The sequence below is a fragment of the Molothrus ater genome, chromosome 8 (assembly GCF_012460135.2).
Source record: "Molothrus ater isolate BHLD 08-10-18 breed brown headed cowbird chromosome 8, BPBGC_Mater_1.1, whole genome shotgun sequence".
Lineage (NCBI taxonomy): Eukaryota > Metazoa > Chordata > Aves > Passeriformes > Icteridae > Molothrus > Molothrus ater.
Window position 1 is genome coordinate 3,316,430 of NC_050485.2, and position 23,337 is coordinate 3,339,766.

The following is a 23,337-nucleotide window of genomic DNA, read 5'->3' on the forward strand; positions in this document are numbered from 1 at the left end:
CATGGGATCTGCCCTTGTGCTTTGGCCAGATGATTTGGAAGGGTGATTGTTCTCTGCTCTTCTCCAGTGTTTTCCATCCCAAGCTGTGGATGTGGTATACACACTTTAATTCAAATATATCATCCCTTACCAGGTGGAAAGATTTCCAGGGAGGGCACAGAAAGTCTGCAGACAGACAGGTTTTGTTGCTCTGTGTTGAGGCACCTCTTCAGAAACGCTGTTTAATTTTTCTCCATGCTTGTCAGCGGGTGCCTGGCATTCTGTTTGTTCCTCCCCTTCCCCAGAGGGGATAACAGCACCATAACATGCTGATTTCCAACAGAAAGCTCCTGGCTTTCCAAGCCTGTGCCCTCATTCACCGCTGCTGCCGATGGGGACACGCTGGGGCTGTGCTGGTGAGCGTTGTCACTCTGTGCAGAGCAGCTGAAGCTCTAAAGGCTCCAGCTCCTCCAAAGCCTCCCTTTAATCTCTTGTTGGAGCTGTCCATGCACTGGGTTATCTGTCAGCATGATCCTCCTGCACGTGCTCTGCCATGGAGGCACAGCCCAGTGGTGCTCAGGCTGTTCACACCCTTCCTGGGTGGGATCTTAGGGTGGATAAACATCTTCCACCCAGGAGAAACAGCACAGGAGGGATTGCTGGTGTCCCATCCTCAGCGTGGACCACGGTGAGCTCATCCACAGCCATGGGCTCCTGGAGCTCCTGGAGCTATGAGCCTCTTCCTCCCAGCCTCTCTGAAGTTGCTAATTTCTGTGTTCATTCCAGACATGGAAAACAGGACCCTCCCTCAGCTCCCTGCTGAGGGCAGTGGGGCTTGTGAGGCAGATTGTCACAGGCTAATGACATTACATGGCAGCGCTGAGTCATCGGGGACAGTTTTATGCTGTTGATCTGTAATAGCCCAGCCCTCAGGCACTGCTTTCTGGGGCTGGAGTTCACAGCAGAACACCCTGCAGTCCAGGGAGGTGTGTGTGTCTGTGTGTGTGTGTGTGTGTGTGTGTGTGTGTACATCCATTCTATCCCATGGTATCGCTGCTTGTTAGTGGGAATTTTTAATTGCCAGGCATCACAGTGAGTTGTTGCTCCCTCGGCATTTCCGAGGCTCTCCGCAGAGCTGCTTGGACTTTTTCATTAATTCAGGGTGGGGTTTTTTTGGCTGCCTACTGTAAACGACGTAAGGCTTTAAAAACTGATCAATAATCCTGATGGTAGTGGCAAAATCCAGGCCAAGGCAGCGTGAATGCGAGCCACAGATTACGTGAAGGAAGTTTTAAATACCTCTGAGTCCCTTCCCTTCCGTGGACTTACTTTGTCCTCCCACTTCCCCATGCTCCTCCAAGCGAATCCATTAATATTTCTCATGCTTGTTGAGCCCATGACAGGTGATTTAAAAGGCCCAGTTTGCGTTGGCACCTCCGCTCTTCATAACCAGAGCTGAAACACATCGCTGCTGTCCTTGAGTGGATTGGCTGTGATTTATTGCTGTTGTTGCCAGGCTGGAGCACAGAGGTGCTGGCTCATTCCAGGAGGGATGTCTGTGGGAAGAGAGCCCCCCGAGGAGGACAGCTTGACAAACACCCGCGCTTGGGAACACGACATCGTTTAGGCGCCTGTTTTAACTTCTTCATTGAGGAGGCATCCTCCTCGTTGCCTCAGCAAAACTTACTTCACAGGCTTGAAAAGGGGAAGAAAATGTGGCAAAGAGGCATCCTGGGTTTGATCTGTTGCTCTGCCTTTGATAAGGAAGTTGTTGTGGTTTAGGGGTTGAAGTTTGTACAAGCAGTTTTGGCTCAGGTTTGCAAGGAGTGAGCAGTTTGATGTGTGATTTTCTCTCTCTCCCAAAACAAGTCTTCAACCTCTTGTCTTCCTTCAGAAAATGGTTGTCTCATCCCAAGGGAGGTCTGCTGGGTAATTTCTGGGTAATCGAGGGGAACAGGCCTCAGAGGAAGAAGGGTTTCCAGCATCTGAACAGAATTGTCTTCAGGGAGAAAATGTGGTGTCAGAAATGACAGGGGTGCTGCTGCCTTTTCCTGGCTCAGGATAAACAACTTTGGGGGGAGGAGTGGAGGAAAACTTGCTTTCTGGGAGCTACCACAGGGCTCCTTGCCTTTCATCATGACACTCAGACCCAGTACCCAGGATGGGAGAGGGAGAGAGAGGAGCACTTGGACCTATAGTTTTCAGGCTGACCTGTGAAATATGGGTTATCCATCATCCAGTTCTCTCCTTTCTCTTGGCAGCTCATGGCTTATGGGGAGGGCAGTGTGGCTGTAGTCTGTGCCATCCCCCACAGATCCTGGGATGCTGCTGCTGCCACTCTCCAGGCACCTGCTCTGTCCCCATGGGAGAGGCAGGCATCCTCTGTGAGCATTGCCCAAACCTTTGGCTGTGGCTTGAAAGGCAGGGCACATCCCTGGAGCGTTTGCTTGGAGGTGCTGGGTCTGGGGTTAAAAGTTAACAGTGCTCTTTCCTTATTCCATTCTAATTCAATTTGGGAAGGCAGCAGGGAGATGGAGGGCACTTAGTCCTCTAAGTGCTATTCCCTTGATGGGAGTTAGTAGCTTGCACTGCATGTGTGGTGTTGATTCTGTTAGCTGACCTTTACCTCCATCAGGTTCATTCTCATTTATAATACTTAAAAAAAAAAAATCCCAGCCTCCATCCTCTTATTTATTCCTTGGGCATCGAGGACATAAATCCTTTGGCATGTTTGGATTTATAGAATTACTGTGCTTTTGCTGAGCCTCACGTCCCACTCCAATCAAATGACACGGCTCTGCGGGTGATTGCATTTCTCCTCCCCTGCCTCCCTCCTGCCTGCTCCTGATCCACATCTCCTCGTGTTCCCTGCAGCCTTTCCAGGGAAAGGTGGGCACTTGGCAGCCATAGGGAAGGATGGAAAGGGGAGTCAGCCAATCTTGGGGTTATCAGTGGTTGCTTCTGAAGGGCAACAACCTCCAGAAGGTACCTTCTTCCCTGGTGCAGAATAAGAAATGCTGAGATGCTTTCCCAGGAGGCATTTCATCAGCTCTGCTCCAGGGCTCCTCCAAAACCAGAGCGTTTCCGTGGTGGCTGGGGAGAGGGGGGAGTTATAAATATCTTTCTTGGCTCTGCTTGGCTTCTCCTCAAGATAAATAGAAGTGAAAGTCAAAAGCAGAGGCTTGGCTCTCTGCAATCTCTTCCCAAGTCCCCAGGGACCCGAGTGCAGGATGCTTTTGTGATGGGAAGCCACTTCCCGGTGTTCCAGAGGTGTTGGAGGGTTCCTGGTGTTCCAGAGGTGTTGAGGATGACGTTTGAGGGGCCTCTCTCCACGCTGCCTGAGGCAGGTCTCAGCTGTGCAGTGATCTCCGTGCCTGGAGTCTGGTGGTTTCTGTCATGGGAAGCCTCAGGGAGCACAAGGAGCATCAGTGAGAAGCCAGCCTGAAACAAGAGCAGAGAAAAGTGTCTGTGGTTGTCCTCTAAATCCTGTAGCATGTTTACTCTCAGAAAGTACAGCCACATTACCAAAAATCAATAGTTCTAGCAGCGTTCCTCCCTGGGAAACACACAGCTGCTCGAACACACGGGAGGTGGTGAATCTTAAAAAAGCCAAGGGAATACAAAGTGCTTTGGTACAATGGCTTTGCTGCACTTTTAGCAGTGTACAAATGGAGGGCCCTTGACCTGGGCAGTGTCTTCTGGGCTTCCCAGTCATCCTTCTGCTGTGACATGCCTGAGGCTGTGTGAAGCAAGAGGGACTCACTAGTCTCATTAGGGGCTCATTAGTCTCATTAACTAATTTTTGCTTTGAAGTACCTATGTTTAGTAAGAAAAACAGGTTGTGGTGTGCAGCAATAGCATAAACAAAACTCTTCCTTTGGTTATTTTGTGGAAAGCTTTGACTTCTAGCGCTGCTGATGGGTCTGGCACATGCCAGCATTTATTTTGTTTTCTTCATGGAATCCTGGAATGGTTTGTATTGGAAGGGACCTTAAAGTCCACCTCATTCCATCCCTCTTGCCATGGGCAGGGACACCTTAGATCAGAGTGCTCCAAGGCCCTTCTAACCTGGCCTTGCACACTTCAGGGATCCAGGGGCAGCCACAGCTTCTCTGGGCACCCTGTGCCAGGGCCTGCCCACCTCACAGGGAGGAATTTCTTCCCAGTATCTCAATCATGCTCAGGCAGTGGGAAGCCATTCCTCTTTGTCCCATGACTCCATGCCCTTGTCCAAAGTCCCTGTCCAGCTCCCTTGGAGCCCCTTTAGGCACTGGAGAGGGCCCTCTTCAAACCCTAGTACTCCTTGCTTCCCAGCACACCTGCCACTCCCTCTGTCAGGAATCGAGAGAGAGGTGATTTCTGTTTTTCCTGGGTGGAGAGGGCTCTGTGATGGGAAGGAGAGACAGTGTGAGCAGCCACTGTGACAGGGACAGGTGTGAAGGTTTGGGGTGAGTGGGCACAGTGGCAGAGCAGTGCAGGCAGCCCCAAAGAGCACCATCCTTCCTTCTGAGGTCAGCCAAAACAAAGAGAAAGGTGACCAACCCCTTTTTACTGCCATCTCTTATTAATGAGACATTTTATCCTAAGTCCTCCAACATGAAAGATGCAGGCTTTTGGAAACATAATTAATCTTTCTTGTATAAATCTTTAATTGTATGAAATGGAGTTTATGTGGCTGTCGTCATTTCTCTTCCTCTCTTTTCCTCCTCTCCTGGTTTGAGATGCTTCCTTAGCACAGCTTCTTTTCTGCAGGCTGCTCTTCTTTAGGGCACTGACCCCGTGGAGCCACCACTCACAGTGTCCCTGGAGGCCACGCTGCTGCCCTGGGGTCTCTTGCTCTGCCCCAAGATGGGCAGGGAATCACTTTCCCTATGGCTCTTTTCCTTTGTGGAGTGACAGCAAACCCAGGAATTGTCCTGAAAGAAAACTAGCTGGTCTCCTCTGGAAAAAAGGGTATAGAATACTCTTGGGACAAACAACAAAAGAGCAGTTGTGCCCAAATCAGTGCCAGGCAGAGCCAAATGCCTCTTTGGAGGAGGTGAAGTGCAGCCTTTCAGATGCTAAGTAGTTATTTGGGATTTCAGTCAGTCCCTCTACAGAGGAATTGATGCACCATTGGCTCCAGGAGGATTAATGTGTTGGCTTTCCTTCTTGCCTTCTGTAAAGGGCAGGAAGGGCTGGGGACTGTCTCAAGCCCACGCCTGCAGGGACAGATAGAAAATTGAATAGGAGACAGATGGAATGGACATTTTGGAGATCTCCAAGGTGGGCAGAAGCCACTGCTCAGGTTCTCGGTGACTCACAGCTCTCATGTTAAACAGAGCTTCCAAATTAGCATCTCCATCGAGAAGCTTTTCCTGAGGCACAGCTGATATTCCCAGGTAGAGCAATTTCCTGCTGCTTAATGGAACGGGAGGAGCACTTTGCGCTTGGATGCGACGACGACGCTTTTCCAGCAGTAACTTCTTGTAAGGAATTCTGATGTCATTTTTCTTGGTCTGCCCGGTGGGTTGGATTAATGGGCAGGGACACACCCCCCGGGCTCCGGAGCTGGCTTGCTTTCCTTAATTTGCGCTCAGGTCTTTGCGGAACAAAGACGGATTTGTTGAACAAAGCGGGGTCAGTGCTGGGATGAGGAGCCCTGTGCCTCCAGCCTGCTACTTTGAATTAGGACTGAGCTGTAGCTGTTAAGTCCTGCATCCTGTGGCCTGGATTGGTGCAAACCTGCTGGCCTCAAACCTTGCTGCTGCAGAGCCTGTGACCTCAAGAGCAGCCCGGGGGTGGTGCCTCCAGAGCAGCGGTGCCTCCCCACGCTCCCTCAGTGACACAGGCAGCAAAACAGAGGAGGTTTGAGCAGCTGCTGCTATAGATAAAAAGAGTTCAAGTGCAGTCCTTAGTGGGAAAAATAACCTAAAGAACACTTTGATTTAAAGGCAGAACCAATCTGTGAGGAGAGGCTTTTGACAGGGCCAACTCCTGCGAGAGAGCCGTGGGCCAGCTGCAGGCTCCATCCCTCTGATGCCCTTCAAGTGTTTTTTTTTCTTCTTCCTTTCAGCTCTTTGAGAACTTCCACTTCGGGGAGGTGCAGCTGGACTCGGTGCGTCTCTCCCAGAGGTTCTCCTCGGACGCCTCTGGCTACTACGCCACATCTGGGCAGCTGTGCTTCTCTTGAGGAGGCCATGGTGGGTCTGCTCTGTGCATGATCCCTCAGTGAAAGGTTTTATAGGACATGAATCTTCAGTGGGAACCTGGGAACTCCCAGCTGGGATGCCTCATGACTCCTCCAAAGTATGGGAACCATGGCATTTCCCTGCAGCTTTTCCCACTGCCCTCTTCTTCGTGGTTGCCTTCCTCCTCCTTTCCCCAAAACATCACAAAGTTGCCTCTTTGATGTCTGTGGATTGCTGGTTTTCCAAGAAAACTACTAGAACTGGGGCTTTTGGGGCATCACTGGTGTTTAAATATGGGGCTTTTTTTAGAAGAGGGAAGTTTGTTCTTAAAATAAGTATTTAAAATCCAGGAGAGCTTCGCCAGAGCACGATTTAATGATATTGAGGTCAGGCATTGCTTGGATCTCCAGCAGTGTGCCTCTGTGATGTGGATCTCCAAATAAATTAATTCCCTTCAAAAGCAAAGTGTTTATCTCCTGTTGCATTGATAGTTTCTGTAATTAAACTTCCAGCACAGCACATAACTATGGTAATAAGAAAGCACTGACGGTTAGAGCTCTTTCCAGTGACCGTTTCGGAGCGTGTCAAAAAACATATGCCTTGTAGGTGGTTTCTCCATTAAAAGCAGCACCAAGCTCTTTGATTCCATTGTGAATCCTTCAGAGATCTCAAGACAAAGTTGTTTTTTTCCTGTAAATCTCCACATTTGGTAAAAATAGCAACACAGGATTTCGACTTGCCCTAGGATGAACGCTTTGGAAAATGGAAGGTGCTGGTGCTTGGGTGTTTTGTAACAAAACAGGTGCTGCTGCCCATTCGTAGTTGCTTCCATGGATATGGAATCATGCTGTGGTAATGGTGGAGAGTGTCTCAGCCAGGGATAGGGGTGCTCCAGCAGAACCTAAGTGTCCTAGTGATCATTTCTAAGAGGTCTTCACCCCATTTCCTCCCTCCAGAGTGAGCTGGCTCTTTGGCTGTGCACAAACAGCAGTGGGAGTCATTCAGGAACTGGGATTGCTTTTCTTTTTCCTTCCAGATATATTGCTGTTTATGTTTCCCAGACCAAATTGCCTGTCTGCTTTCAAGCCTGCCTGTCAGGCAATCCAATCATCTGTGCTTTTGCTGGGTGCCCTTGCTTGTACCCAGCCAGAGCCGTTGGGCTGTTTGTGTCCCTTTCCTTGGCGTCAGAACGCCTCTGTGCTCTCCAAAAGCCGCCTTCCAAACGGTTCCCTCGGGGAGCAGAGCACAGCATGCACTCACAGGGAGGTGCTGAGAGCACTTAACACCAGTTGCTGTCATCTTTCCGCCAGCCTGAAGAGGTACTTGGCAAATCTCTTTGGAACAGACCCGGGAGCTGCTCACGCAGCCACCAGGAAAGTGGAGGTGCACCTTGGGAAGCTTCTGCCTGATGAGTTTTTAACGACTCTCAATGAGAAGTTGAGGCAAGCACGGGGTTTTGACAATTGGAGCATACTCCTCCCCTTCCCGCTTGTGTAAACATGTTTTAGTGACAATTCTTTGGGAAGTTGGTTGAATTTTGTTGGTAAGCAGCTTATCCCACTGCTCTAGCCTGGCGCAGCAAAATTCATTTCACACCTCCTTCCCCAGGCAGAAGTAAGGATTCTGATCTTTTGCCTGACATCACTGGGGTTTGCTGGCAGTTTTCCTTCCCATCCTGAGCATCCTGGCAAGGAGAAGAGAAGCTGGATGTGTGCTGTGGCATCCCCAGCTGAAGCTGTGAAGGAGCTGCAGCTGGGGTGAGTTGTCACTTGTTGCCTACCCTGATTTCCCCCCACTGAGATGAGGGGAAAATCCAAAAGCAAAACCTTGGGATAGGGGGGAATCTTCCCTGGGGCCCTGAAATGCTGTGGTAGGATGGCCAAGGAATGGGGACCACAGTGTGGGCATTGCAGGGAGAGGGGTTGGAGGATGGGAGATGGCAGGGACAGGGGGCTGTGGGATAGGAGTGGCAATGGGACTGGGAATGCAGGATGGGGTGTGCAGGTTGGGGATGTGGAAGGAATGGGGGATGTGTGATGGATGCACGGTAAGAATGAGGGATGTGGGATGACTGGTGCTGGATGGGGATGTGGCAGGGGATGCAGGATGGAGGATGTGAGATGGGCACCTGGCAGGGGCCAGGGCTGCTGGATGAAGGATGTAGGATGGGGGATGCAGGATGGAGATGTGGCAGAGATGCAGGATGAGAACATGGCAGGGACCAAGGGATGCAGGACATTGGATGTGGGATGGGGACTGGGTAGGGATCAAGGATGCAGGATGGGGGATGCAGAATGGAGATGGGATGGGGATGGGGGATGCAGGCTGGGGACTGGGTAAGGACCAGGAATGAGGGGTGCAGGATGGGGGCGTGTGGAATGGAGACGGGATAAGGACCAGGAATGCAGGATAGAGGATGGGGAAGGGGGTGTGTCAGGGGATGGAGGATGGGGGACGCGCAGGGGACCAGTAGTGCAGGACGAGAACTTCAGGATGGGGGTGTGGCAGGAGATGCGGGGCGCACCATGAGGGACGCGGGACGGGGACAGGCCAAGGACGAGGGTGCAGGATGGGGACGGAAGGGGGGGGCCGGTGCTGCGGCCGTGCCGGGCCGTGCCGAGCCGTGCCGAGCCGTGCCGGCGGCTCCCCCGCCCCGGTGTCGGCGCGCAGGTGCGGCGGGCGCGGCGGAGGCCCCGCCCCAGCCCTCCCGCCGGTGCCGCCCGGTGCCGCCCCGCGGCCGCACTCGCCGGCGGCGCCTCCCCGTGCGCACCGCACCGCTCCGCACCGCGCCCGCTCCCCCCGGCGCTGCGGCAGCATGCGGGGCTGCGGCGGGCGCCGCGCCCTGCTGGCCCTGCTGGCCCTGCTCCTGCCCGCCGCCGCCGCCGGCCCCGGGCCCGCCGCCGGCCCCGCCACCGGCCCCGGGCCCGCCGCGGCGGGGGAGAGCCCCGGCAATTTCATGGAGGACGAGCAGTGGCTCTCGTCCATCTCCCAGTACGGCGGCAGGATCAAGCACTGGAACCGCTTCCGAGACGTGAGTCCGCGCCGGCAGCGGGGCGGGGGGGACGGGACGCGCTGCCGGGCACCGGGAGCCCCCTCCCCGCGCTCCCCGCCCGCCGCTGCGGCTGCCGCAGCGCGACCCTCCCCGGCCTCGGCCCCGCGGCGGGCGCCCGGCCGTGCTCGGCGGTGCCCGCATCCCGCCGCGGCCGTGGGCGGCTGCCGGCCCCGGTACTCGGACGATGCTCCGCGGCCCCGGTACCCGGGGGATGCTCACCGGCTCCGGCAGCGCCGCCGCCTCCCTGCCCGACGCCAAAGCTGCGTGGCCAGGGCTTGATGCCAAAGCGACCCTCTCCGGTGGCCGGGGGTGCTGTCCCCCGCACCCTCTGCCCGTGCCCCACATGGGGGTGCAGGCGGGGCCCGCCCGCCCGTGGCGGGGCTGCGCCGTGGCCTGAAACCCTCGGTGGCAGCGCAGGGCACGAGCATCCCCCGGGACTGCGCTCCCCGAGCCCTCCGGGTGTCTCCGGAGCCCCGCGCGGTGCCGCAGCCGGGGCCGGCGCTGCCTCGGCGGGGTGGTGACCCCTGGGGATGTGGGGGACGCCAGGCAGGGAGGATGAGGATGCAGGCAGTGCTGGAGGAGCGCTGCCCTGGCACACCGGGCTCGGGATCCTGTCACCCCTTGCTGTTCCACAGCCCTTGCGAGCAGCCTCGATGGCATTTAGCTGCAGCACTTAGTATTATGAGGCAGTCGGGGTTTTTCCTGGGTTCGTTTTACACCTGCTCGTGTTCTCCGGGGTGGGGGACACGGTGCTGCAGCCCCATCCTGGGGAGACCCAGGGCACCTGCAGCAGCCGGGTGGGGAGGGGGCACACCCCGAGCCAGCCCCTGTGGTCTTTGTTCAGATGCACACCCGGGTTCACCTTGGCAGCGAGGAGTGGATGGATGGATGGATGGATGGATGGATGGATGGATGGATGGATGGATGGATGGATGGATGGATGGATGGATGGATGGATGGCAGCAAGGGAGATGTGCCCACCGCAGGGACAGGGGGCACCACCCGCGAAATAAACCATTTGGGGGGCAGAGCACGAGTGAGGGCGCCAAGGTGTAAATTCCTCCCCTGGAGACCCCTGCCCACAACACCCCCCGCTGGCCAACGCCAGCACCGGGCACCTCGATGGCTGCGGTGCTCGAGGGGAGGGAGCCCTTGTGGACGTGCCCCCCTGGCACTGAGCATCCCGGGGGGTTCGGGGCCGAGGGGGGATGCCCATCCCCAGCACACGTGGGGCCCACCCTGCCGTGGCACGGCTGGCGGTTAGCTTGGATTAATAAGCAAATCCATGGATTTGTGGGGTTTTCCGCCGAGCAGCGCCGGTGGGGGGATGCACGGGGAGGAGGCCGGCGGCCGCAGGGAGCTGCCGGGCGCCGCAGTGTTACCAATCACGGCACGGGAGCGCGGCTATCGATTGCGGTGCAAACACCGCCGTGCTGGAGCGAGACATCCCCTCCGGAGCTGCCTCCCGTGCCGCTGCTTCCTGCTGCCATCCCAAAGCCTGCCCGCCCTCCCCAGGGCGGCGGGGCTGCTCCTGCCTTAGCGCAAAGCTCACCTCGAGCATCCCGTGGGGCGGGCAATGCTGCCTCCCGGGAGGGTTTGAGTCCCCGCTGCTCCCCCACACCCCCGGGATGCTTTCAGGGTCCTGTGGGAGCAGTTCTGCCTCCCCAGGCTGCGACATCCACCTTGGCCCACTCCTCCTGGGCTCACCATTGTGGCAGCACCGTGGGGATCCCCCGAGCTCCTCACTGGGCTCCCAAGGGCTTCCTCCGCCCGATGCCATTTCCATCCCCATTCCCTGGCTTTCCAGCTGGCTGATGGGGGAAGGCTTTATCCTGTGTGGAGGCTCTCCAGGATTACAGGTCTAGAGCCAGAGATGGGGAGCACGTTGGTGTCGGTGCCAGTGATACCCAGAGCTGGTGGCGAGAGCTTTGGAAGGTCGGGGTGCCCCGCTGGCACAGGGTGCCTGTCACTGTGGGTTGGGGCCGGGAGCAGGGCTCTGTGTGTCCCAGAGCTGACAGTGGGCACTCTCTTTTTCTTTTGTCGGTGCCGGCTGGGCCGTCTCGCTGCCGTGCCGCCAGGAGGTGGAGGTGAGGCTCGAGGGGCTACCGAGGGGGTGACACCCGCTCCTGGGGGGAGGCTGCTCCCCGTCCCTGCTCCCCGTCCCTGCCCTGCGGGGGTGCCCTGGGGTGTGTGCCGGTGGCCCCGAGCCGGCGGATGGCACGCCTGGCCCGGTGTCACCTTCCCCGCCACCTGCACTCAGGCAGGCTCTCCCCGATTCGCAGGACGACTACATCAAGAGCTGGGAGGACAACCAGCCCGGGGATGAAGGTACCGCTGGGATGGGTTTGGGATGGAGCACAGTGGGCTCCGTGCCAGCCAGTATGGCAGGAAGGGGGGGGGGGGTCGCACTCTCTCCTTGCACCCCCCGGGCTTTTCCCTTCCGCTCGGAGCGGTGCAGGGCTCGCTGCGAGCCGGGAAGCAGCAGCTGGTGCCGGGGCGGCCGCCCAGCTGCGGCTGAATGGCGCTTTGTGCCGGGCCGGCTGGCGGCCAGCGCTGCCGGGCTCCCCTGGGCCGTCCCCCCGCCCCAGCGCCTCTCTGTCCCCAGCCCTGGACACCACCAAGGACCCCTGCCAGAAGGTGAAGTGCAGCCGGCACAAGGTGTGCGTGGCGCAGGGCTACCAGCGCGCCATGTGCATCAGCCGCAAGAAGCTGGAGCACAGGTAGGAGCGGGGCAGGAGCCGGGCAGGGGGAAAGGGAGCCCAGGCGGGCGCTCAGCACCTCTCCCCCCGTGCAGGATCAAGCCGCTGGGCCCCAAGGCGCACGGCGGATGCAAGCCCTGCCACGCCGCCCCGCTGGCCGCCGTCTGCGGCTCCGACGGCCACACCTACAGCTCGGCGGTAAGGACGGGGCACGGCCGCGGGGACGGGGCCCCGGGTCCTCCCCGTGTCCCCCCGCCGACGTGCCGCTGCCGCCCCGCAGTGCAAGCTGGAGCAGCAGGCGTGCCTGGCCAGCAAGCAGCTGACGGTGCGGTGCGAGGGGCAGTGCCCCTGCCCGACCCCGCACAGCCCCGCCGGCGACACCAAACAAGGTGAGTGGGATGCAGAGCGCCGGGGCAGCGTCCCCGAGCTCGGCCCGGCCTGACGCTGCCCCGCTGGACCCCCCAGAACTGTGCACCGGGCAGGACCTGGCCGACCTGGGTGACCGCCTGCGCGACTGGTTCCAGCTGCTGCGGGAGAACGCCAAGCAGAACGGCTCCGCGGGGCTCCCCGCCAGCCCCACCTCCGGTACCTGTCCCTGCCACACGGGGAGGGCACGGGGGCTGCTGTCCCCGGGGGGACCGGGCAGCCACGGGCTCCATCCTGTCCCACAGCGCTGGAGAGGAGCGTGGCAGCCGCCTGCAAGGAGGCGGTGGGGTGGATGTTCGCCCGGCTGGACACCAGCGGGGACCTGTTCCTGGAGGCGGCCGAGCTGGCCGCCATCAACCTGGACAAGTACGAGGTGTGCATCCGCGCCTTCTTCAACTCCTGCGACACCTCCAAGGACGGCCGCGTCTCCGCCCCCGAGTGGTGCTTCTGCTTCTGGAGGGAAAGTGCGTCAGGACGGGGGGACGTGGCGCCGAGGGGCCGGGGGACGGACACCACGGGGTCAGGTCCATGGGGCTGGGGGATCTGTGTCCTGGGGGATGCATGCCATGGATTGGGGAATCCCTGCTGCGGGATTGGGGTTGTACCTCGTGGGGTTGTGGGGCTGGGGATGTACATCATGCGGGGATGTATGTGGTGGGGTAATGGGCAATCCTTGCTGTGGGTTTGGGGTGGCTCTGGGATGTTTGCCTTAGGGGGACAGATACACCACTGGGTTTGGGAGGGCTGGAAACCATGCAGGGATGCATGCTGTGGGTCGTGGGGAAGCACATCTGGGGTGAAGGGGGATGCACAGCATGGGGCTGGGGAGATGCACACTGTGGAGCTGGGGGATGTTATCCATGGGGGATACACACTGTGGAGCTGGGGGGATGTGCTCCATGGGCCAGGGTGGGTGCACACCATGGGGATGCACACCATGGGTAATGCCCACCGTGGGGTCTGGGGGATTGCAGTCCATGGGGGGATGTGGAGTTCTGGGGGATGCACACCACAGGGATGAATGCTGAGGGTTTGGGGGCGCACACTGTGTGTGGGGTGAGGGGTTGCCTGCCCTAAGAGCAGCATGTGGCCTTGCTGCAGAGCCGCCCTGTCTCAGGGAGCTGGAGAAGATCCAGATCCAAGAAGCGACCAAAAAAAAGCTGGGTGAGTGGGGCAGCCCAGAGCCCTTTTCCCCAGCAGTGCCCGCACAGCCGGGCCGGGATGAGGATGAGGATGGGGGCCCGCCTGGGGGCTCTGGCACTGCACGTGTTTGGGGGGGTGGGGGGCCATGGCTTCCCTGCAGGCACCTTCATCCCCAGCTGCGATGAGGACGGCTACTACCGGCGGGCACAGTGCGAGCCAGGCGGCGGCGAGTGCTGGTGCGTGGACCAGCACGGGGCCGAGCTGACGGGAACCCGCGGGCACGGCAGCCCCGACTGCGGTGAGAGCTGCGGGCAGAGCCCGCCGGGGGACGGGGCTGCAGCGTGGGGCTGCCCCTGAGCCTCTGCCCCTCGCCCCTCCAGATGAAGCAACGGGGTTTTCGGGCGACTTCGGGAGCAGCGTGGGCTGGGAGGACGAGGAGGAGAAGGAGCCGGAGGAGGCGGGCGAGGAAGGCGAGGAAGAGGAGGGCGAAGCAGGCGAGGGCGACGACGGCGGCTACATCTGGTAGAGGAGCAGGAGAGCCCGGTGGGCGGCACGGCCGGGAGGCAGCCCCCCAGCTGGGGGTCCCCGTGACCCCCCCCGCTGCCGGTGTGGCATGGGGTGGGTGCTCCCCGCTCCAGTCCCGTGTGGGACGGGGACACGGGGTGCTCCTCGCGGGGCGGGGGGGGGGCCGCTCTTATGCGAATTTGAGCTTTTTTTTTTTTTTTTTTTTTTTTTGGGTAGAGCCTTATAGGCCTAGTGTGCTGCTGCGTGGTCTTCAACCGGGCAAATGGCGCTAATAAAAGTGGGAAAAAAAAAGGAAAAAACAAAAAAAAAAACCAACAAACCCCCTTATAGATAAGCTGCCCCCCCCCTTCCTCCCCGCATCCCCCCTCATGTTGTGCTTGCGTGGCGGCCCCGGCCCCCGGCGTTGTGTAGCGGCTGTGAAATAAATACCCCGTGCTGTGTCAAACACTGGCCCGCCCGTTCCTGCCCCGGCACCCCCCGTGCCTGCCCTGTGCCCTGTGCCCTGTCCTGGGGAGGGGGTGCTGTGGGGCTGTGCCCCCCGCGAGCGGCATGGGGAGCAGGTTGGGGTGGGGGTGCCCCCCTGTCAGTGCCCGGGTTTGGCTCCTGCGCTCTGCTGCCATGAAGCTGGAACGGGCCTCCCTCCCCAGGGCCATGGCCCCTCCCCAGCTCCTGACCCTCTCCATGACCCCAAACCTTCCCTTTCCACGGGCTCCAGAGCCATGGAATGGCTCAGAACTGCCCTTCCTCCCTATGCTTTACCCCAATCCCAAACAAGACCCCAACCCAATCCTACCCCTGACCCAGAACATCCCTTACAGGACCAACCTGCCCTCAGAGCCCACCCCACGCCCTGGTGAGGGCCTCCACCACCCCCAGCAGCCACTCAGCACACGGGACACCAGGGCCTCAACTCACAGCATTTATGGCCCCAGGGAGAAAATAAAACAATCATACAGACCCCAAACCTCCCCATTTGGGGCTGTCCAAGGCACTGTGCCATATCCCCTGCCCCGGGGTGCCCGTGCCCCACCGGCTCTGTGCAGTGCAGGCGCTTGGGCCCCGCAGCACCGGGGCTGAAGAGGGGATGTCCCACCCCTGGCACCTCGGTCCCTGCCACAAGTCCCCCGGGAGGGGTTCAGAGCTTGCTGGGGGGTCCTGGCCGCTGCTGGAGCTGCCAAGTCGCCCTCACCCCCTCAGCCGCCCGGTTGAGGCCCGCGAAGGCGGCGGGGTCGCCGGTGCGGCGGTAGCGCGCCACGAGCGGCTGCAGGACGCTGATGGGGATGCAGAAGTTGAGGTGGGGGTAGGTGGCCCCCGCACCGGTGTCCCGCGTGTTGCTGGCCACGATACCTGGCGGGGAGGGAGCGACACCACGTCAGGGGGCCCGGCCGGAGGACACCCGTGGGACACGCACGGGGACAGCCCTGGCTCACCCATGAGGCACCCGCTGCGGGAGGAGACGAGGGGGCCGCCGCTGGAGCCGCCGTGCACGGCGCAGGTGGTTTGCAGCATGACGGGGCGCCCGGCCACCGCCAGCACGGCCGAGAGGATCCCCGCTGTCACCGAGGGGCCGCACGCCCGCCCCAGCGCCCCGAAACCAACCACGCTCACCTCTTCTCCTGGCACGGGAGAGGCAGCAGGTGGGGACAAGGGGGCGAGGCAGCCCCCATCCGACACCCCGTGTCCCGCCGGCGCGTACCTGGGAGGAAGGTGCTGGCCAGGCACGGCGGGACAAAGCCTGGCACGCTCTCCTCCAGCTCCACCACGGCCACGTCGAAGGGCGACGACTCCTCGGTGGCGAACACCACACGGCCCCAGAGCACGGCGGCGGCATCCCTAAAGACACAGTTAACGAGATGTCAGGGCGGGGGACACGCAGGGTAGGGGGGTTGAGGTTTGGGGGGCACAGCCGGCACACTCACTGGCCGGGGCCGGCTGCCGGTGTCACACGGAGCGGGGCTCTGGCCTCCACGACGTGCCGGCAGGTGAGGAGCATCCTCGGTGCCAGCAGCACCCCGGAGCCCCAGGTGGCCCCGCACTCCACCAGCGCCGTCCAGCCCAGCGGGTCCCGCCCGCCGCTCGCTGGCACCGCGGCCACCCAGGCCGGTACCGGCGGCACCGCGATCCCGGCCTCGCCCAGGACAGCGGCGCTGCTGCGCAGGATGGCGGCGAGGGAGCAGAGCAGCGTGAGCCCGACCCACTCGGCGCCCTTCCAGCACAGCGAGGCGGCGATCACGGCCACGGCGCGCGGCCCGGCGGGCGAGGGCACGAAGGCGGCGCCGCCCTCGGTGCCGGGCAGGCAGCGGGCATCAGTGAGCACCAGCGCGTTCTCCTCGCCCGCCAGGTTGCTGACCACCCCCCGGCTCAGCGTGTTGAGGAAGAGCTCGGGGCACAGGTCTCCGAAGGGGGACCCGCAGGCCAGCAGCGCCTGCCCCTTGCGCAGGCAGCCGGCGCTGGCCCGCGCCGCCCAGCCGCCCTCGGCCGCGTCCAGCCCGGGCACCCGCAGCCAGGCGAACCAGGGCAGCGCCCGCGGGTCCGTGCCCGCCGCCTCCTCCTCGGCGCCGAACCGCCAGCGCTCCGCCCGCCCGAGCCCGCGCTCCAGCGCCCGCCGGAACGGCGCGCACGGCACCAGCGCCAGCAGCCGCGCCCCGAGCTCCCGCAGCCCGCCGGCCTCGCCGCGCAGCACCACGCTAAGCCGCGGGCACGGCCGCAGCGCGGAGGGCGGCAGCGCGGCGGGCCGCCCCCAGGCGGCGGGGCCGGCGCGCAGGAACGGGGCGAAGACGGCGGCGTGGCAGAGCACCAGCCCGGGGCGGCGGCTCAGCACCAGCCCGCTGCCGCCGCCATCGCCATCGCCGCCGCCCGCGGCCCGCACCCGCACCGCGCAGCACGGCGGCGCCGCCGCCATCACCGCCACGGCCGCGCCCCGCCCCCGGGCCCGCCCCGCGCGCCCATTGGCTGCGGCCCCGCGCCGCGCCCTCCCCATTGGCCGGGGCGGGGCGCGCACGTGGCGGACACGCCCCCGCGGGGCCCTCACGAGGGGGCCGGGCCCGGCCCGGCCCCGCTTCCCGGGACCCCCGGGGCAGGGCCAACCCCGGCTCCGCTTCCCGGACATCAGGGATGCCTGCCTCGGAGCCCCCCTCGGCCCTGCGAGAACGGGCATACCGGCCCGCAGCCGCCCCTCGGCCCCCAGGCCCCAGCGTTGCCCCTCGGGACACCGGCCCCCCTCCCCCGGCACCCTCGGCCCGGACACCCCACGGCCCCGCTCGCTTTCCACCTCACCCGCAGCACGAACGAGTACCAAACCTTTATTTCCAACAGAGGTAGCGGGACTGGGAAAATCCCTTTGGGAGAGCTAAAATCCCCCTAATAGCGGGAGTCAGAGCTGAAGCCCCCCTGCCCCAATTCCCCCCCAGCCCCTTCCTGGCTGTCTGGGCTCGGTGTGGGTTCCTCACACCCTGCAAGCCATGAGCTCTCCCTGCTTGCCAGCCCAGAGGCAAGCGGCTCTTCCAGCCTGCCTCAGTTTCCCTCTCTGGCTGTACCATGCAGGTCACAGAACCATGGAATCATTGAATGAATATCGTGATTGGAAGCAACAAGGATTGAGCCCAGCTCCTGGCCTTGCACAAGACAGCCCCAGTCCCACCCTGTGCCTCAGAGCGTTGTCCAAAGGCTTCTGGAACTCTGTGGCTGGTGTTCTGATGGCCCCAAGGCCCAGCAAACACCAAGCCAGACTGAGGCTTGTTGCCCCTTCGGAGGAGAAAGAAATGTCTTTATTGAACTGAAAATGAGTGCCAGACAGCAATGAAACTTCAGACAAAAAAAAAAAAAGTCCGTTGAGAGTATAAAAGAAACCGGTTTAGTCTACATTAATCACCTCATGATATGCAAATGTCAAACACTTCCAAGCTACAACCACCAAAACAGCTCCGTGGTTCGTACTGTGATGGCATGGCCAGAGGAGCCTCGATGGAGGGTCTGGCCTGAGGGGGAACCAGGCAGCCCCTTCCCACTGCACACCATCCCCAACACCTGCACCAGGTGCTCCTCCCCAACTGGAAAAAAAAATAAAATAAAAAACCCTGTAAACTAAAGAAGCTGGGATTGCACACCTCAGTCCCAACGGCAGCTCGCCGTCGTCGGTCAGCGTGACACAGCACAGCCACCCTACAGCTCAGTTAAGCCCAAATGCTATGTTTATTGAGGACTTCTAATATCGTGATACCTTGCTTCAGTAATTTGTGAAATACCTAAATACCGTTAAATATATTTTTAAAAAACCCTAAACCAGACTCTGGACTAAACAAGATGAACGTTAAACTAAAAAGTTAGAAGGGACGCCATTTACATTAACACTTTCTTTAAAAAATATAATTGCTTTTTTCCTTTTCTGGTTTTTTGTTGTTTGTTTGTTTGTTTGTTTTGAAGTCAATTAACCACAGTGGTGAGACGTGCTCTCTTTTTCAGCTGTTACACTGCAGCGTGCAGAGTTTTGCCTTCCCAGGCTGGAGCAGCCCCGCTGTCACCCCACTGGCAGGGACAAGCCAGGGACGGCGCTGCCTCCCCGCCGCGCGGAAAAGAGCGGTGTCACCACTGTGCCATAGGGGCAGCTGGAAACCAGGAGTCTCTTGGACAACGCCAGGAAAGCCTTCCATGTTCTAATAGAAAAGTCCATAGGAAGCTGAAGTGAACAGGATCAGTCCAGAGGAGTGAGACTCTCGTGTCCGTGCCGGCGTCAGTCGATGTACTGCGATAGCCAGCGGAAGCCCTCGCCGTAGCCTTGCCTCTTGAGCACGCTGCACATGAACACCTCCATGGGGCGCGCGTTCAGCTCCTTCAGTGGCACATTTCCCTGGGGAAATCCAAACAGGAGTCACATCTGCACCCCTGGTGCCCCTGGGGAAGCGCCCAGAGAGCCACAGCCACCCAGGGGAGCTCCTCTTGTAGGCCACTTCATGTGTGCACTTCATTTTGGACAATCCCATCAGCCTCAGGTCAGCATCAGAGGTCTGGGTTGGCAGGAACTGTAAAAATCACCTCATTCCACCCCACTGCCTGGTTCCACTATCCCAGGTTGCTACAAGCCCTGTCCAACCTGGCCTTGAACACTTCCAGAGATCCAGGGGCAGTCACAGCTTCTCTGGGCACACTGTGCCAAGGGCCTGACCACCCTCACAGGGAACAATCTCTTCCCAATTTCCCATCTGAACCTGCCCTCTGGCAGTGGGAAGCCAGTCTCTCCTGTCCCACCACTCCACGGCTTTTAAACAGTCCCTCTCTCCTAGGCCCCCTTCAGGCACACCATCATTATTATCACTGATTCACCTCGACCAATTAATGGACAAATTCCCATCAATCCCAACTGGATCAGGGCTCAATGTGCAAGGAAGCAGGCAGGCTCTGCCCTGCTTGTGCCAAGGCAAGGTCCGGATGGCTCCTACCTTCCCTGTGGTCTGTCCGTAGAGCCCGAAGATCTCCCGCAGTTTCTCCTCGCTGATGGCCTCTGGTCTGTCGATTTTGTTTCCCAGGATAAGGATTGGCACATTGGATATTGTCTCGTCTGTCATCAACGCCTGCGTGCAAGAGCCAACAAGAGTTGAGCAGAGAGGTGGAAAAAGGAGTCATTGCCTGAAGGAAATGGGTTTGTTTGAGCTCTGGGACCAACAAGGGTTCGTTTCTGGGGCTTCCAGGCTCTGTGGAAGAGCCACAGGATCACTGAGGCTGGAAAATCCCTGCCAGCCCATGGAGTCCCAGCTGTGGCCAGCCCAGAGCACTGAGTGTCACCTCCAGCCCTTCCTTGGACACCTCCAAAGCTCCCTGGGCAGCCCCTGCCAAGGCCTGAGCACCCTTTCCATGCAGAAATTCCTGCTGCTGTCCAAGCTGAGCCTCCCCTGAACCCAAGTGGCCAACCCAGAGCAAGGACATCCAGGCTCCTCCAGCCCTGGGAGAGATGGCCGTTCTCCATAATTTAGCTGATCAGAGGTGCTGGAGAAGGGAAAGAAGGGAAGTGTATTTACATTAAGCTCAACTTTGGATTCCATAAGCCGTGAGTGATCTGCACAGTCCACCAGGAAGACAATCCCATTGATGGCAGGCAGGTAGTTCTTCCAGACCCGGCGAGCTGGAAAACACAAGGGACAAACACGGCCCTGTGAAATCTCCACACAGGGAAAAATCCACCAAACCTCAGCAACCATGGCTGCCTTTGTAGCCAGGCACTTTTCCTTCCAGTAGTTTTGTGTATAAAAGGGTAAAAAACCTGTTTAAAACTTCTAGAAAGTGCAGGAATAAAAATCCAGCAATTATCCAAACTAAATTATATCTGAGTCCACCACAGCTAAAAATACTTCGGGCAGCAGGGCAAGAGCTGGCAGCATTTCCTTCCAAGCAATCCTACAGCCAGGAGGCTGCTTCCACGTGTTGTTCCATAAATAAATCCAGGCAACAAATAATTAGGCACTGCTAATTGCTGACACTCGTCAGGATCGATTTTTGGTCATTTTTTCCTTACCTTGTTCATGTCCACCCAGATCAAAAGTTGTGAAGGTCATTCCAGCAATCGTCAGCTCCTCTGATGCTGAAATGGAAAGCACAGGTGGGATTCAGGAAAACAAGGAAGTTGTGACAGACAGAATTTCTTGGGTATCACACACACTCCTCTAGCAAGGAATTCCCCAAACTTCCTGTGGAATTCAGGAGCACTTTCCCAAAATCACGAGCGGCAGAAAATAATTTCTCCTGTTTCCCACTGAAGCCTTTAAACCTGCAATTATTATCCTTTATTAGGCTTTTCATTAAGGAAAATCTTCCCTTTCTGTTAACAGAGCCACACCAGTTGTTGGGCATTTCTAGAGAGGAAAATACAGATCCATTTCAGCTTGGGGAACCACAGTGCACCTCGAGTTCTGGGACCCTCAAATCCCCCAGGCTGAGCTTCTTCCTCCCGGTGCCCCCACAATTCCAGAGGGAAAGCCATGCCAGGAGGCTTTTCCAGAGACACTTACTGGGATGTAGCGTGGGGACGTGCTGACCCAGCCTGTCATCTTTGAGCATGTGCAGCAGAGTGGTTTTCCCTGCATTATCCAAGCCCAGGAACACCAGCTTTCCAGACTTCTTGTACAAACCTGCCAGGAGAAGGAACAAAGCAAGAGGAAAACTCCAGCGGGCTCACCCAGAATGCCACGCTGCTTTTTTTTTGGGGAAGGCCTTTCCCAGAGCTCTGCTGCCACCTGTGCACACTTCCAGGGGCAGCAGGGAACACACACACAGCTCAAACAACCTTTTTCCAAGGCATGTTTACAGCAATGGACATTTTCTAAGCTCCTGTTCCAATCTTTCCTCCATCCTAGCAGCAGAGGACAGTATGCCGCAGAGCATTATGGATCAATTTGACTCCTCAAAAGATGTGAAAATCGAACAAACTCATAAAAGACAGCAGTGAGTTGTCCAGGAAAAAGTGCAAAGCAGGGAACACTGAGCTGTCTTCTTGGCATAAACTGATTTTTGTTGTGTCTGCCACAGGAAAGCTCCCAAAGATTTCCAGCAGGGCTTTGTCTCACCCCATCTCTCTCATCCTCCCTTCAAGAAGGGATCAGGAGAATGGGCACCCCATCCTCCAGCAAGGAGTTCCACTGGAATCCAGCACTCTGGAAGGAGGACGAGGAGGATGGGGCTCCCTCCCTGGCGAGGCAGCACCTCTGCATGGGGCTGGACAGGCTTCCAAAGAGCAACAGAAACACTGAGTGGGAGCCCAACGCCCCCAAACACTCCCAAAGTTTCTCTGCACCAGTGTAAATGCCCCTTTATTGATACAGAGCTGCCTCAGCAGACTTTGCACTGGCCAGAGCTGCTGCTCACCCCCCAATCCCCGGCTTTTATGGGATGCTGGCAGCGGGAGAAGCGAAACCCACCCAGAGGGGGCTGCCGAGGCATTACCTAGGAACTGCAAGACGCTGCTGAAGCCGTTGTAGAGCCATTCGAAGATGAAAGACATCTCTGGAAACAAAATGCCTGCGGGGGACAAACCCCAAACCCCGAGTTACGAAGGGTCGGTGCCCAAAGGGAGCCGCGGGCAGGGGGTCCGGGGATATCCCGGGGAACGGGAGCGGTCGGGGGGAGCGGGGGCGAAGGGGAACGGGGGTGGAGGAGACAGGGGATGAGGGCTACCAGGCTGAGGGGTACCGGGGTGAGGGGCACCGGAGTGACGAGCACCGGCCTCAAGGGCGGGCGGCGCGGCCTGGCCCCCGCCCCGCCCCCGCTCTGCCTGCGTGTCACCCCCCGCGCCGCCGCCGCCCCTCTCCCGGGACCGCCAGGCGCCCGCCGCCCCGCTGAGCGCCCCGCCGGGCCCGGCCGGCCCGCACGGCCGCCGCCGCCGCTCACCCCCGGCTGCCCCCGGGCCGCCGCCGCCACCGAGTCCCGTCCGCGGCCGCCGCCAGCGCCCCGCCGGAAACGCGTCAGCGCGCGCCCCGCCCGCTTCCGGCCCCGCTGGCCCCGCGCGCCGGGGGCTGCGGCGGGCGGCACCGGGAGGCCGCGGGTTCGGGACCCGGGTTCGAGACCGGCCCCGGGCGGCAGGGACGCAGTGTCCCGCTGCTCCGGAGAGCTCCCGGCTGGACACGAGCAGGGATTTATCCACGGAAAGGGTGATGAGACACTGAGTGGGCAGTGACCAGCCCCGGAGCTCTCGGTACCAAGGTGGGGAACCCGCCACAGGCTGGACTGCATCATCTCTGAGGTCTTCTCCAGCCTCAGTGGTTCTGTGATTTTGTGCCTCCTCAGCTTCAGGGAGGGAAAGGAGAGTGTGAAAAATGCGTATTTTATGATTGGCTTTTGGCAAATATTCAAATGAATGTTATATGTGTTGTGTTAGAAAGTTATGCTGTATGAATTTTCTTAAGTAGCGTGTTAAATATAGTTTTAGGTTATAACATAATGTTAAAATAGAAACTATGCTATGTAAGATATTTTTTTTAAAGAAAGGACTTGCAGCGAGATAGCAGCCACAGGACACCCAAATCTCTCAGAGAAAGAGAATTTATTGCTCCATTATCGAGTTCTTCCCACCTTGATCAGCCCTGACGACTCAGTCAGGATTCAGAGGAAGAAGCTGACACTGCCCAGACAGAATCCTGGGTTTGAATGGAATTTATGCATCATGGATGAGGTGTAGAAATATGCAACAGGCTGTTGCTTTTAAGGGTTAATCCTCTGTTAACGTGGGTCCTTTTTCACACTTGTTTTGCTCAGAAAGAGGTACCTGGACTGTCCATAACTCTTTGTTTTTATTGTCTCATATTGTCCTAATCCTAATTGTCCAAATTATTATTACTCTAATTATATTACTAATTTTATA

At 59.0% G+C, this 23,337-nt stretch overlaps 4 protein-coding genes across 6 annotated transcripts in view; 2 read left to right on the forward strand and 2 right to left on the reverse strand.

Moving 5' to 3' along the window:
* The window catches only part of ASCC1 (activating signal cointegrator 1 complex subunit 1), a 34,988-nt gene extending 28,374 nt beyond the window's left edge, over positions 1-6,614 (forward strand). For all 3 annotated transcript variants that reach the window (XM_036385420.1, XM_036385421.1, XM_036385419.2), the window contains exon 10: positions 6,035-6,614. In XM_036385420.1, the coding sequence (XP_036241313.1) occupies positions 6,035-6,151 (117 nt within the window). In that variant the 3' untranslated portion in view covers positions 6,152-6,614. The remainder of the gene's footprint in view (positions 1-6,034) is intronic.
* Positions 6,615-8,897: 2,283 nt separating this feature from the next.
* On the forward strand, positions 8,898-14,192 carry SPOCK2 (SPARC (osteonectin), cwcv and kazal like domains proteoglycan 2). The gene is made up of 11 exons (XM_036385818.2): positions 8,898-9,180; positions 11,280-11,288; positions 11,484-11,529; positions 11,807-11,921; positions 11,996-12,098; positions 12,181-12,289; positions 12,366-12,485; positions 12,572-12,790; positions 13,428-13,490; positions 13,630-13,767; positions 13,850-14,192. Exons 1-11 carry the CDS (start codon positions 8,965-8,967, stop codon positions 13,993-13,995), a joined length of 1,284 nt encoding a protein of 427 aa, XP_036241711.1. The 5' UTR covers positions 8,898-8,964; the 3' UTR covers positions 13,996-14,192.
* Positions 14,193-14,900: 708 nt separating this feature from the next.
* Positions 14,901-16,896, reverse strand: TYSND1 (trypsin like peroxisomal matrix peptidase 1). The gene is made up of 4 exons (XM_036385604.2): positions 15,914-16,896; positions 15,691-15,827; positions 15,425-15,610; positions 14,901-15,341 (listed from the first exon to the last, which is right to left on the reverse strand). The coding sequence occupies exons 1-4, from the start codon at positions 16,894-16,896 to the stop codon at positions 15,130-15,132; spliced, it is 1,518 nt and encodes a 505-aa protein (XP_036241497.2). The 3' UTR covers positions 14,901-15,129.
* A 1,266-nt stretch (positions 16,897-18,162) lies between these two features.
* Positions 18,163-22,422, reverse strand: SAR1A (secretion associated Ras related GTPase 1A). Its single transcript, XM_036386047.2, has 7 exons — positions 22,368-22,422; positions 21,924-21,998; positions 20,993-21,112; positions 20,500-20,565; positions 20,006-20,109; positions 19,430-19,561; positions 18,163-18,840 (listed from the first exon to the last, which is right to left on the reverse strand). The coding sequence occupies exons 2-7, from the start codon at positions 21,979-21,981 to the stop codon at positions 18,724-18,726; spliced, it is 597 nt and encodes a 198-aa protein (XP_036241940.1). The 5' UTR covers positions 21,982-21,998; positions 22,368-22,422; the 3' UTR covers positions 18,163-18,723.
* Between the last annotated feature and the right edge of the window lie 915 nt (positions 22,423-23,337).